The 14,764-nt window shown below is 42.7% G+C and overlaps 1 protein-coding gene across 2 annotated transcripts in view; it reads right to left on the reverse strand.

The window, feature by feature from the left end:
* The window catches only part of GAS7 (growth arrest specific 7), a 98,647-nt gene that overhangs the window by 3,814 nt on the left and 80,069 nt on the right, over positions 1 to 14,764 (reverse strand). For both annotated transcript variants that reach the window (XM_059828221.1, XM_059828220.1), the window contains exons 8-11: positions 10,756 to 10,830; positions 7,714 to 7,792; positions 3,434 to 3,562; positions 1,295 to 1,418 (exon numbers count right to left, since the gene is read on the reverse strand). In XM_059828221.1, the coding sequence (XP_059684204.1) occupies positions 1,295 to 1,418; positions 3,434 to 3,562; positions 7,714 to 7,792; positions 10,756 to 10,830 (407 nt within the window). The remainder of the gene's footprint in view (positions 1 to 1,294; positions 1,419 to 3,433; positions 3,563 to 7,713; positions 7,793 to 10,755; positions 10,831 to 14,764) is intronic.

The following is a 14,764-nucleotide window of genomic DNA, read 5'->3' on the forward strand; positions in this document are numbered from 1 at the left end:
ATGAAAGCCATGAAACACATGAACAATCCATGGGAGCAGAAAGCAACGCCAGGCATCAGTACTGGGTGGGATCGTAGAAGGGCTCTGGTCTAGAGCTCTCTAGTCCTATCATCCACTTGCAGCAGGCCTCATTTCACAGCTAGATCGCTACATGCTGCTGCTGTGTGCATCGCAAGCACCCCAGCTGGGCTGCTGGGTAGCACTACCTGCGGGGATGGGGCAAGTCCGTAACAGTGGCACAAAGTGGGGGAGAACGATGGGGAGTCTCACACCAAACTCTGGGTTACTCCCATCTGATCTTCAGCTCTCCCTTAGTTGTTCAATAAATAGCTATTAAAAGCTATTTCTCAGGACGCAAGAGAACACAGAGAGGCTGTGAATTTGCAGACAGATAAAGAGCATCTCTCATGGAGCTTCCTCTCGCTAACACTAACTTTTGTTTCTCCTCAGATGGTTGTCTATACACATGGTCACACTGCGAATGACTCTTCTCAGGCTCCTCAAAACCCAGACAGGCTTTCCTGAAGTTTTAAAAGCCTCAGAACTCTGAAGGACCAACTCTGCAAAGGAATGAACCTATGAAGGGGTGAAACACGGAAGACCTAGTTAAAACATATTTTCAGCAAAGGTACTAACAGAGCTGCACATATCAGCTTTACAGATCTCAAGAAACACAGTTCCTGCTGGATCCTGTAGACATGATTTGAGCTTCTGTAAAACATGCATAGGTCACATCAAGGAGCTGTGTCCTCAGTACAGTATAGCACGCTACTATATCCTCAGTATCCCTTGAACAGAAATCATTTTAATCACTGAGTAGCAATGGAAAAAAGACAAAAAGTTCACTTTCAAGGAAAAAGGCAGTAATAGGAAGCATAATAGGCACCCACATAGTTGTGGGTGACTGTGATTTAGGAAAGAACCAAGGAAGGAACTATGATTTAAGGAAGAATCATCCTCAGCTGAGTTTCTTTGAATCTGACTTTGAACGTTTCACAAACATTCAGTTATTTCAGCACACTTTCACAAAACAAAAGGACTATTCACCCCCTTTTACTGTTCTCACCCCAATTACCAAAATCATAATTTTGTGACATCCGACTTGGAAAAACTGGGCTTGTTTCTTCAGAGGATTTAATACCAAAGAGATTTGTAGCACAGTTCAGTTTGACTTTGTAGCTACCATATTAAAAACGAAGAAACACGCAGGTGGATGGGCAGTTGCATCCCGTCTTGTTCCTGCCATCCATGGGGCTGTGCTCGCCTCCCGCCGCTGACAGACACAGGTACTCACCCGCCTGAGTGGACTTCCGTCTCGCCTTCTTAATTTCCTCTTCCGTCTTGTTGCTGAGCTTCACCTCTAGCTGCTGCGTTTTCATTTCCAGATCCTTCTGTCTCTCTGTCAAGGCTTTCCGGGCCTTGGAGTAATTATAGAAAGAAGAGTCACAGGTTTTAGAGGAAAAGAGCTGACAGCTGCTTTCAGCCATGTATGACTCCTTCACACAAGTATTTGTCAGTAAGAAGTCAGGAAGTCTGGGTCCTAACTGGGATTCAAGCTCTTAGGACACCATATGGTGTTCAAAGAAGTGTCCGACCACCATATAGAAGTTGTCACCAACAAATGACAAAAGCATCTGAACTCTTCATAGGTTCTTAGAAAGGCACAGTACAAAAGGTATCATCAGACTTTCATGTTTCTTAGCAACTTTCTGTTTCTGGAAGAAAGGGAACCTGAAGCTTCTTCCAAATGTCTTAACCAGCATCACCAAGACATCTCTTCCATTTGCTTTTCTTAGGATCTAAATTGTTGACAGAATTTCAAGTATCTTACAAAATTCATTTTTAAGTACCTTCTGTATTCAATATACACTTATCAGAAACTCTAACAATAGGAACTTTTAGACTTATTTCAGAAAAACTAATTCAGTTTCATGACAACAGCAGTTTGTATTGTAGAAGTCAAGAACCTGATTTTTTGATTATTGATTATTATTTAAATTACTTTAAAGTTCTTCAGGCTTTTAAAACCTGATTTATCATCATTACTGAACTTATACAGGCAAATTAGTAAAGTGTCTTAACAAATAAACATCATTACCACATATGCATGCTGTCACCTCATCTGCTGAGGTTGCCTAAATACATAAAATAACAATAACTTCTTTCGCACAGACTTGTTATAAAATAGGTCACATTTGTTCTTTATCCAGTTATAGTGTTTAAAACTAAATTTGGATGATTATATTTTGTTAGCACCTTGCAGTTTTCTACAGTCACACCAGCCTGCAAGTTACAATGCTCTTGAGGCATTACTTCAATCTTTTCAATCTGCCGTTTTAAAGACCCTGTGCTTGGCTCAGCAGGTCACAAGAGGGAGCTGCAGGAAAGCAATCTGGTGAGAATCTGTGTGCTTCATCAAGCACACTGCAGACATGGCTTTTCCCTTTTTTTATTCCTTCTTCTCAAGGCTATTCTAATTTATTCTTTTCCATATCCCTACTGAAGCCTGTGTTTCTTTGCAGATATGACTGTGAAGAACTTATTGTTTTGCAGAAAAATGCCTTCCTTGCGTACATAGTCTAATAACCATGTGTAATCCTGCAACAATTCTGTCCCCGGGCGAACTTTCTCACATGCAGTCTGATCTTTAATGAAAGCCCAAACAACCTGCTGAGTTGACTGAGCATGGTATTTTCCTTTCCAGCTTATACCCAAGAGCCAACTGCACAAGGATACCATTTGGCATAAGGGTCTTGGCAGCTGAGGTATGGGTAGCCCGTTCCCTGCCAGCTGATGGTAAGTGAGCACTTTCTGTGGGTATAACTCTCCCTAAATCACCACCTCAGCTACCTTCTGGATGTTTATGTTAAAACAGCCCCCGATACTAGGGTGCTGCTGCTGTTTGGGTTTTTCAGGTGAGCATGTTTGCTGTGAGGAGCAGAAAATGGGAACTGAGAGAGGGTTTGTGACTTGCCATGCCAGGTTCAAGCTGCCTTCCTTGGCCATCTGCTTTTGGCCACTGCACAAGAGGATAGCGAGTCAGGCGAGCCTTTGGCCTGATCCTGCTCCTATTCTAAGGCAAGGTTTTTTAAATTTTGAGGGCAATAGATGTGACTTCCAGATACACACGAGCAAGGAGTATTTTCATCAAATGTATTAGAAATATATTGTCCCAAATTGGGAAGGGGAGGATGAAACAAAAAGCCAGTTCAGCAATAATGCATTAGCCCTGCCTGTAGCCCCCAGTTTCCCAAATCTCAGCTAAGCAGCAAACGACGCCTGGGGCCCGGCAAAGCATAACTAGCAGCAGGAAGCACTCAGCAGAAACCTTTGTGGTTCTTTGTGGCAGAACAGAAACTTTTCACAAGGCAGCTGCTTTTCTGTCCAAACCAGCAGTATCTCATAAACTCTCCAGTTTGTTCTCTGCTCCCACCTTTTCAACTGCTGCGTAGCGGCTGGCCAGATGCTTCCGTAAGTCTGCAATATGGTGGTCACACTTCTTCATGTCTTTCTTAAAGTTCTCTCTGAAGTTGAGCAGGGGTTTCTCTACCTCGCTCTGAAGCTGGTAATGAAAACAAAGGAAGAAATGGCAATAATGAGGAGCCGGGCAGTAATTCCTGGCAGAGCTCAGGACAGAGAGGAAACAATACACACACCACAGCCAAAGGCAATGTCATACAGCAACACTCCTCTTCCCCAAGAAAGCTCTGAGTGAAGCTACTACAAAACTAAGCTCTTTGCAGGACAGGTCTGTTAAGGGAATATTTACTGAAGGGAGCAAAAGAAAATCTTGTCCTTCTCCCCGTTAAATCATATCTCTCTTCTTATACCTAAGATCAAACTGCAGGCAATGTCCAGAGCACTACTTGAGGTGCTCTGATTCTGGCCTAACTGATGCAACTTGCTTAAAAAAACCAAAGTACACAAACTAAAGCTGCTAACCCTGACTGCAGTAAGGCGAGTCAGTGGACTGTGGTGACACATCTGCATTTCTTCTACACTGAAAAGAGATCCAATAAGGGCACATTTTACTTATTTCTGTCAAGTATAAGGGAGCCTAAAGAGAAGCCTGAGTATTTAGTTGAAACTCTTTAAGCAGTGGCAAGAAATCACTGAAACGAACTCAGAAGACATCCATCAAGACCACACATGTGACTTATCTCTTACAGGCGGGACTTGACAGTCAGTAATATTCAACTCTGATAGTTTGTATCATATCGCTCTTTGGCCTTCTGATACATAGTTCTGACGTCTAGGAAATGTGCTCTGAAAGGATACAGATATTTCACCTCCCCAGAAGCAACCAAATACTTATTTTCTATTGTCCCTCCTGGGGGAATGCTGGACTCCGTCAAGGCAGGCAAGTTGGGTCCATAATCACCTAACATGGCCGACAGTGAGGCAGCATCAAATAGTCCCTAAAAGCAAGTATTTTCAGCCTTTCTCCAGTGCTATTTTAATGGAGAGGGAAACTTCATTCATAGAATAGAATCGTTTAGGTTGGAAAAGACCTTTAAGATCATCAAGTCCAACCTTAAACCTAACCCTGCTAAGTCCACCACTAAACCATGTCCCTAAGCGCCTCATCCTCCAGGGATGGTGACTCAACCACCTCCCTGGTCAGCCTGTTCCAATGTCTGACAACCCTGGCGCAACTTGCAGCCCTTTCCTCTTGTCCTATCACTTGTCACTTGGGAGAAGAGACCAGCCTTTTAATGGAGAGAGGCTTACAAAGACAGCCAAGGCCCTACAGCAAACATCCTAGAGAGGTTAAACAAGCCTAAAGCAGAGCTTGTTTAGGCAGATGAAGACTGGCACCACGGTGATCTGCTAAGGCCTACAGCTATCTGAAGGTCAGATGCAAGGGTAAGTGAGCCAAATTCTTCTTCATAGGGCCAGGCAATGTCGCAGCAGACAATTGAGCTTTGGGAGGTTCAGATTGAATGTAATTTAAAAATAAAAAACAACACCAGAATGGTAGCTGAGCACTGGAACAGGATGACCAGAGAGGTTGTGAAATCTCTGTCCTTAAGAGATATTCAAGACTCTGCTAGACAAAGATGTAGCTGACTTGATCCACTGTGGGTGATAGTCCCGCTCTGACTGGGGCAAGCTAATAAAGACCTGTTCACAACTCTGTGGTCCAGCATGGTTACACAAGCTCTCTCAAGAACAGAGGTACAAACTGACAGCTGTTCCAGGAGCATTGTCAGTGCTCAACGAAACAAGAACTGGAACAGAAAGAAGTTCAGGCTGGCTTCAGTGAACTCCAGAAGCAATATATTATAATTGATAGAGATGTCTGTGTCCAACTGAGTCTGAAGTAGCTAAACAGTCTGTGTGCCCTTCAGACTGCTCCATTAATAAATGGATTAATCTGGGTGAACAACCCAACGTGAGTCAATCATCCTCAGTGGAAGAAGTGACAACCTGACTGATCTGACATAAGTAGGCATTGCTGTGAAAACCCTTATAAAAATCCCCAGGGCCAGGGACACACCAAACAGGAGGGCATTTCACTGGTAGTTCTACTTGCCTATTAGAAAGTAAAGATATCTGTTTATTTCACATGGTTTATAATGGGACTGGAAATTCTGAGATCCTCATAAAGATGGGAAATGCATCACCAGGAGGCTCATAATGCAAACAAGGCAACTGCTTTCTCCAGTTTTGTGTTCTGGGAATCAAAGAGGCAGACTTCTCAGTGAAGGCAGTCATCTTTCCTCTAGCATCATTATCCTACTTGAACATCCATCTTGCAAGAGGTACCATAAGCTATCCAAACAGACTCACATGTGAATGACCCAGGCTTTTAAATGTTGCATTATAGTTGGCCTTTTTTTTTTTTGCTAAAAGATCTTGCTAAAAGACTTTCAAATGCATGCAATAGATGAAAAAACCATAAACTACTTTCCTAAGATGAAGAGATTTAAAGCACCAGTGTATACAGACAACTCTGACACTTACCCATCACTGAATGGGTGAGATGTGACAAAGGACTTCAAATCTCAACACGTTTGCTAAAAGAAGTTATCAGGTACAGGACAGAGATCCTGCACCTCTGTACCAGTATGGTAGAGACATAGGCATAAAGACAGAGGCATAGGATTAATCATAGTATTAGATGCTGGAGAAACTACACAGCTGAGTTATCAGAAACCACACTTCAAAAATTCTTCTGATTTCACAAGTACTTATTTTTTCCTTTGCCCCATCAGCTCCATTTCCAGAATGGCTGGTACACACCATCATATCCAGGCCTGCCCACCATGACTTCAACTAGTACAACACGTGTGCATCTTCTCTTCCAGCAGAACTCACCTCCTGGGGCTCAATGAGGGATAATCAGATAGCTGGAGAAGAGGTTCAGTGCCATCATGGCCTTCTGGAAGGATTCCTTATGTGCATATATCTACAGCTTCCATGCCAGTCTGTACAGGCATTAATAGTGTAATCATATTTTATGTTCCAAGTGCCACCAGAGTGCTGTCACCTTCTCCGATCTGTTCGTGACCCCCAATGTAACAGTGCTGTGAAGGACTGTCACAGAAGTTGTTCAACATCTTCATGGCTGGACTTTATATTTGAATACTCTTGGTGTGCTCTGCACTGTACTGACTGCTTTGTGCCAGCACTGACTGTTTCGTTCGACTATCAACAAGAAATGTAATTACTACTTCTAAGAATAACTTCTCTGAAAGTAATAGCAATAATCAATATGTTTAAAAACATACTCTGTTAATAAAAGAAAGCCGGAACTAGGAACTCCCAAAGCAGGTACGGGAACAGTGAGGAGAGTTCAGAGGATGCTACAGGAGTTTCTGTGCAGGGTTTAAGGAAAAGTAAAATAATGAAAGAGCCCCTACACATTGCCTGCCTACATGCACACACCACTCCAGGATGCATTTCTTCCTCTTGGAAAACAATACAAGAGGACAACAGGGAGCAAAAAGTATTTCACTAATTACAGCCCTGAAGTAGAAGTTCAAAGCAGAGCAGTGGGTTACCAAGGCAGCGGCTGGTTGCCTGAGTAACCTCTGCATAATCACTTACAAACAGTGCAGAGCTATAATTTTCCTCCAGAACATGGCTGTTGTGCTGAGATATCTGCCACTGTATTGAACTTCATCACCCACAGAGGTTAACGTAATGTAACAGGATGCAAGAGTATGTCACATGTCATGGAAAAAAACAGATAAGTACCATAATTTGTGCAAGAAATCTCCTTGGGCATCACTTGAGAGAAGATCCAAAAATAACATGAAGTAAGTTCCCAGTGCACTTTTCAGAAAGGCTAATGATACGGAGAAGTCAGAATCCTGGTTCTCTTCCTTCCAGACAGATACGGTAGATTCTTGTTGGAAAGCCAAATATTGTTTTTTATTTTTTCCTCTACAGAAGTAATCTGTACAAGCTCTAGATAAATTTACTTGAACAGGCTGGAACTTAGAGCCCTAGGTGAATAACCTCTAGAATCAATTTTCCTTCTTTTTTTATGAAAAATTAAGGCTAGATGTGTTTTACTCATCAGGTGGATTAAATAAACTATGATTTTGGCAGGAAGAATGGATAGTTTCAATAAGTTTGTTCAGCAACTAATTAATTCTTCTAAATTTGTACCATATGCATGTGTATTTTCCCCACTAAGAAGCACTGAAGGAAGATCCACATCCTTTACAGGCCAAAAATCTTTGCAAAAGAAGAACTATTTACCTTAGAAGAAAATTTGAGATGAACCTCTGCTTCATCAGCTAGACTCTTCTTTAGCTGAGCCCAAGCCTCTCCTAGTGTGCTGAAAGAACACAGAATGACAACGATCAATGCTCTGTCTTCTGCACATCCTCCCAGCAAGATTTGTCAGATAGTGTCAGATAGATACGGTACAATGCTTTGTACCATATCATGCTCAGCAAAATCACGGAAAAGTGATAGGAGAAATCTAAGAAGATAACTGATCTCTGTGACCAAGGCAGAATTATATTAGCATTGTATGTAGCAGACCTTTGAAAACACTGTGCATAACAATATCCAGGTACAGAGATGCCCAGTCTCCATAAGCAAGATACTTCAGTATCTTATCCTTACCACAACAAAGCTTTTCTTTTCTAATCCTTAACATAAATCTTCACCAATGCAATTTTTCCATTGCCTCTCTACTTTACACCCTACCTTTGGTGAACAGATTATTCTACTTCTCAGAGAAGCCTTTCAGTATTTGAAAATTACCAGGTCTTTTCTCCACCTTCTTTTTCCTTCAGACAAGTTATTTTGTAGACGATGGCAGTTTAGGTACGTTCCTCTAGACCCTCTCCAACAGCCTAGATTCCTCTTAATGCGTCACAAGCAAAACTACACCGTCTCCCAACAGAAGTCTTCCAGTTGCTAAACTGGTAACAGATTATTTCATATCAGACACTCTTTCTTCTAAATATCTCAGTATGATTGCTTTTTTAGACAACAGCGTGAAGTTGTTGATGAATAAGCTTGTGATTCACTATAGCCAGATCCTTCTCCCACAAACTGTTACATAACTGTATCTTTCACATCCTGTGAAAGTATAAAATCCTGTACTTTGTCCTCGTTGAAATGTATCTTAATTTTTTTCAGTTCACTTCTCTAGTTTAACAAAATAATTCTGAATTGCAGTCTTTTCTTCAAATTGTACACACCACCCCCCCTCCCAGCTTTGTCGCATCTCTGATTACAGTAAACCCATTATTTATTCTATCGTAAGTCATTAACAAAAACATTGAAAAAAATCTGGACTTAGGACAAACCTTATGGGATCTCCCTCCATAGCTACTTTCTGCACTTTGCTTTTTGTAAGTAGCAGGTATGATTTCTTACCTAGTTTTGCACCTTAGGCTTTATTTAGGCCACATTTCTCTTGCTTGCCTACAAGAATCTCCCACTGCAAAAAGCTTTACTAAATTAAGAGCTGTGATGCTGACTTCTTCTGTTATTCCATCACCGGAGGAATTTAGGTTGGTTTGACATTGTTTGTTCTGTATGCATCCACAATAATTGCTCATCACCTTAGTTTTGCGCTGAGTGCTTCTGGAAAGCTTGATGGTTTATTCTACCACTTTGCACAGGTTACATAAAGCTGACTGATACACAATTTCCCGGCTCCTTCTCTCTCCCCCCCACGCTCTTTTCAAAGATAGTCGTATTTGTCCCTTCCTGGTAGCCTGAAAAATTGCCTGTCATCTGCAATTTCAAAATAACGATCTGTAATCTCTGATGTTGTTCCAATGAGTTGAGTCCTCAAGTATGGTGTTCATCACAGCTAAACAACCTGAGATTGTTTCACCTACTTAAATGCTCCAAAATCTTCTCCTTCCCTAGTCCCACCCTGAGGTCCCCTTCCATTGTCCAGTTCTCACTGGTACTATTTTATCTGATCTATTTAAGAAAGGAAGGCATTTCAGCCTGCTAAGCATCTTCTGCATCTCTTGTCCAACCACAACGACTTAAATGACCATGGATTGTACCACCTTCTGTGTATGTGCAGCAGCACTGTACTCACAGAAGCTTGAACAGAATCATCCCGATACCACAAATCGGTCCCACCTCGTCACGCTCGTGTCCCACTCACATACATGGGACTGTATGTTCGTCTTCTTACCACCAGAGGAGGGCAGAGGACCCTGGGGGGACAGCCCATACTTTGCATCAATTCCATAGACTGCTGGACAGCAAAGCTGGAAAATGCTCTGTGGAGTATAAAACGAGCAGTGGCAACTGGTGCGTTCACAGAGCAGTTCATGGTGTGCCCCGACTCACACCTTCTCAGAAATGAGAGGAAGACCCTGGTGAATGTTTACTTTGAGTGTGCTAGGCTGAAGCCCCACTTTTGGCTCCTTCAAATCCTCCTGATGGCTGCCATTCCTCCCTCACTTTTTTAAATGGATTTTTTCCCTTTCCTGGGCCTCACCAATAACCAGGATCCTCTCACTAGCCTCTTCCTGGTCCTAGCCAATTTGGCCTCCACAGCACCTTCCATTCCCTCATCTTGCCACCTCTTCAGGCAGAGCACCACCAGGCAGTGTTCCTAGTTCCCTGCACTCTGGTCCGTGTCCCCTTCAGTTCCCTACTTCAACATTTTTTATGCTTCAGTCCTCATTCCCTCTCTTTTCATCTACTCTCCCCTAGTTTCCTTCCCCTTCAGTTTTTCAGGCATTCCTGAAACTACTGACTTCTAAACCTTCAGGAGTGGTGTCTTTTCATTATTACTGAAGAATTACAATCTAATCTGAAGTGCATTGCCTAATATCTTCTTAATAACTTCCAAAGCGTGAACATACTATAAATAAGGGACAACCTGCTGCTCTTCTTGGAGGTCCAGACCCAAGATGAGAAAAGACTTCTTCCTCCTGCTCTCTGTGCTGGCCTGACCTTATGGATCTACTATCAGCAGTATATATATTCCATATATTCTTGCATATTCAAAGTAATTTAGTACTTATATATACTAATCCCTAAATGAACTAGTGCTGGCTAGAACAAGGATAGCATAAACACATTATTGGAAATGCAAGGTTTTATACAGATATTCCTAAAAATTTACCATGAACATCTTCAAAAGAAAAATATTCCAAAGCAATTCTATCTTCCTTAACACACCCAGGATGCCAAGCTAAATAAACCTCCACTCAATGGGAGAGCTCAGGAAAAATACATGTACCTGTGTGGGAGGAATGCCTTCTATGTTAAAATTCTTGTCTTCTGCAATAGTCACAGAGACACACTTACCCTTCTTCCTGAGCAGCCAAGGAATTCTGAGACAGTTTGGACAGGTTCTTAGCATATTCCTCCTCAATCTTTATCCTACACTCACAGAGAGAGAGAGAGAGAGAGAGAGAGAGAGAAAAAATAAAAAGACAGCAGTAAGTAGGAGCTTTAAGACAGAAACCCACATACATAATTTAAAGAAATTCTCTGCATTTTAACGGATCTTGCCACAGGAATTTTCCTTCCAGTCTCCAGGGCTTGGCAGCACCAGTTTCAGGATCCATCTCTCCCCTCCATATGCTAAAAATGCAATGGCAAGAGCAGCGATATATGCAGGACAGCATGTGAGATAAAATTAGAAGAAAAAGCTACAGTTCTGGAGAGCAAATAACAAGGACAAAGTGTTTCTACTGTGCTACATGGACTGTCCGCAAAACTGGGCTCACTTGAGAAGCATGGGTTTCAGTCTGCTGCTGAATGTGAGGTCGCACATCCTTGAAGCGAAGATGAAGGAATGCAGCAATACAAGAGAAATACAAATGAGGTTTGAGGTGCTGGACTGCACCTTTCCTAAGGACGCTGAATGCGTCCTGCTCCCTGTTACAGATGACAAAGCTGGTGAAGATGTGGTGGGGCTTCTGTCACCAACGCGTGGTGGTACAGCCCCTGCCCTTCACCCATCCCACCCGCTGCCATGTCCTGCTCCCCATTCACTCAGCAGCACCACATCCAGAACAGGGTCTGAGCTTGCCAGCGGTGGGGGTGCAGAAGAGGGAAGCTGTTGGCACACAACCACTATGGGAATGGCTGCAGGGAGAAGAACAAGTGTAGCCGTTGAGCGAGGGGACAGGGGTAAATCCTGATTGCACAGCAGGGAGGGAAGAAGCAGCTACTGCTTCAGAGGTGACATGCATCATGCCTGAAACCCATCTCTAGCTCCCCATAGTTCTTCTCCTAGAGAAACATTTGCAAGGTATACATGATCCCAACTAGGGCAAATAACTACTCGCTGGTTTTCAAATGAGCTTGCTCAATAGAGCATCTCCAAAAGAGCTGAGTGGCATCCAGGTGGAGCAGCTCCTGATTCTGTGCTAACTACATACAAGCAGGGGAAGAACCTTGTTTGAAATCCATCTTCTTCCAGTTAGAAGACAGAAGGTGGGATATTTTTGGCACACCCATTTGCAGTAGCTAGTTGAGCAAGCACTGTTATGCACGGCAAATTCAAGACAAAGGGGTCCCTTGAGCCAGCTAAGAGGGGTCTGATATTCTGGGCTGCTGAAAATATGATCTGGATGTCACTCTGTGGGATGCAGCTGGCTGAGGCCCAAGGTGATACCCAGCTTGGTACGGCACCATGCAACTACAGACCTCACCCTGCATGTGGGGATCCTCTTCTTCCCCCTCGCATGAGAACAAAAACAGCCAGCTCCCCACTCCTGCTGTAGCAAGACCAATGAAGAGTTGTCCACCGCCAAAGCCTACACTGTGGTTAGGACCTCACTATGAAAAGGGCTTTATCCAGGCACATTTCACCTGACTTACTTTAAATACCTACTTTAGAATGAGACTAATCTTTCCTCAGAAGTGACAATTTCTATGGACTGGAAAGGAAGCATAGGTCAACTATAATGAAGGTGCAAATGTCTAAATGTAGCTGAGATGGATACCTAAGTGTCCAGCCCAAAGCCAGGGCTCACTGCTTTTGCCTCAGTTACCAGGAGTTCCCAACCAAACCTTTAGTCTACATCCTCCACCATGCAACTTCATTCCTGCTGGATTTTGGCTTAAGGATGCCTTTGAGTGATTTACTTGTGGATGGCAGGTGTGCAAGGTGCAGACTGCCTTGGCAATGAGGAATAACAATAAAAAATAACAATAAAAAGGTGACTTGGTTATTGCTTAAGAGCCCCAATTACAAGACATAAATTGTTCCACCGCTGCCTGGCGTCCTGTCATCATCTGTGGCCAAAACACCTTGAACACCTCAAAAGAGACTAAAAAAAAAGATGAAGATATACCTCAAAAACAGAAAAAAATATGCCTCCTGGCCCTGGCCAATATAAACACCCTGTAAACTCTGGATTGTGGTGACTGTGAAACACCAACACACCAGCACACAGGGACCCCTGAGCCTTGTGAGCCTATCTCCAGAAATCCCCATGGCTGTTTCACAGTTACTCCAGCTTCACACCAAAAAAACCCTAAGTAAGTTTCTCATTCCCACTAACTTGTTTGAAAACTTTCAGAATGTCACTCCCTGTATAGTCGGAAGCATTACAGATTATAAGTGCATTTTGACCCATACTGTCTTGACTTCACTAGTTCTAGTTGCTCTTTGGATGTTTATTCCCTGCTCTCTTGTGCTTTTTTTTTAAATAAAGTACTTTGTGTGCCCACACTCAAATAGTTTCAGTCACACCATGTTATAATGGATGAAGAAAAACTAGAGAGCTACAAAGGGAGGCAAGGATGATCTGATGTGACTACTATGCAAGAAGAAACTAAATAGATTGAGACAACACGGGGAACATGAAGAAAAGGTGATAGAGGATATCTGACAGACATCTACACAACTGTCACTGCGTGAAGACAGTGACTATGAGTCTTTTTACACTATTTCTCCAGATTAGGAGGCAACAATGAAATTATCAAGCAACAGAAGTATAATTACTTTTCCTGTAGTGTATAAATCGCAGAAATCTGCTACAAGTTATTGCAGTGGTCGAAAATATAAAAAGAGCAAAAGTATTAGACAAACTGTGGAAGATATTTACAAGTATCTGCTGAACAGAGAATCATAGAATCGTTTAGGTTGGAAAAGACCTTTAAGATCAAGACCAACCATAAACCTGACACTGCCAAGTCCACCACTAAACCATGCCCCTAAGTGCCTCATCCACATGTCTTCTAAAAACCTCCAGGGACGGTGACTCAACCACCTCCCTGGGCAGCCTGTTCCAATGTCTGACAACCCTTCCAGTGAAAAAATTTTTCCTAATATCCAGCCTAAACCTCCCCTGACACAACTTGTGGCCGTTTCCTCTTGTCCTGTCACTTGTCACTTGGGAGAAGAGACCAGCACCCACCTCACCACAACCTCCTTTCAGGTAGTTTTACAGAGTGATAAGGTCTCCCCTCAGCCTCCTTTTCTCCAGACTGAACAACCTCAGCTCTCTCAACTGCTCCTCATAAGGCTTGTGCTCCAGACCCTTCACCAGCTTTGTCATGGCAGACCTAAGGCAAACTCTGGCTCTGGAAATCCCCAAACTTCTCGTTATTGGAAGCTGGGAGGACAGAGACTCATACTCTTTTCCTTACGCGCTCAGTACTGCCATGGTCAGATTAAAGTCAGTGGGCTAGACAGACCTTCAGCAGACTCACTACAGCTATTCTCCTCCTTATGTTTCTTTTCATGTAGCTAAATAATCTGCTATTTAGTTTAAATTTTCTAAGCATAGCCCAGCTCAATTAAAAAGTGAGTGGCCAAAAGCCTAAGACAGTGTTCCTTTGCTAACAAAAACACTACTTCTTTTACTTGTAGAGACTGATGCTATTCAGGGCAGTCTGCAGAATTTCTTGGCTGTTTTGAAGTGCTTACTTGAATGCAAATACCGGACCATATTTTCACTTTTGACTTAAAGTAATTCTTTCATTCTTTCACACCCACATCCTTGATCTTTCAGTTCAGTCAATTTACTAATTATTTTCCTCTCTTTCTTGACGTCTGTCTTATTAAATTCAAAGTCTGTATTATAATCCTACCTTTGTCAACAAGAACTGAATGAACATGTAATTGCTCAGTCTAAGATTGCTATTTACAAGTAGCTCCTCTAAAAGCATCTACTTGATGAACAAAATTTCAGTTAGTTGTTGGTTATTTGATGAAGAAATCTGACCCAAGGGATCAGGCCCAGCCAGCACAGGTTCATGAAAGGCAGGTCCTACTTGACCAACCTGATCTCCTTCTACGACCAGGTGACCTGCCTAGTGGATGAGAGAAAGGCTGTGGATGTTGTCTACCTGGACT

This window comes from Gavia stellata, chromosome 22 (genome assembly GCF_030936135.1).
Source record: "Gavia stellata isolate bGavSte3 chromosome 22, bGavSte3.hap2, whole genome shotgun sequence".
Classification (NCBI taxonomy): Eukaryota; Metazoa; Chordata; class Aves; order Gaviiformes; family Gaviidae; genus Gavia; species Gavia stellata.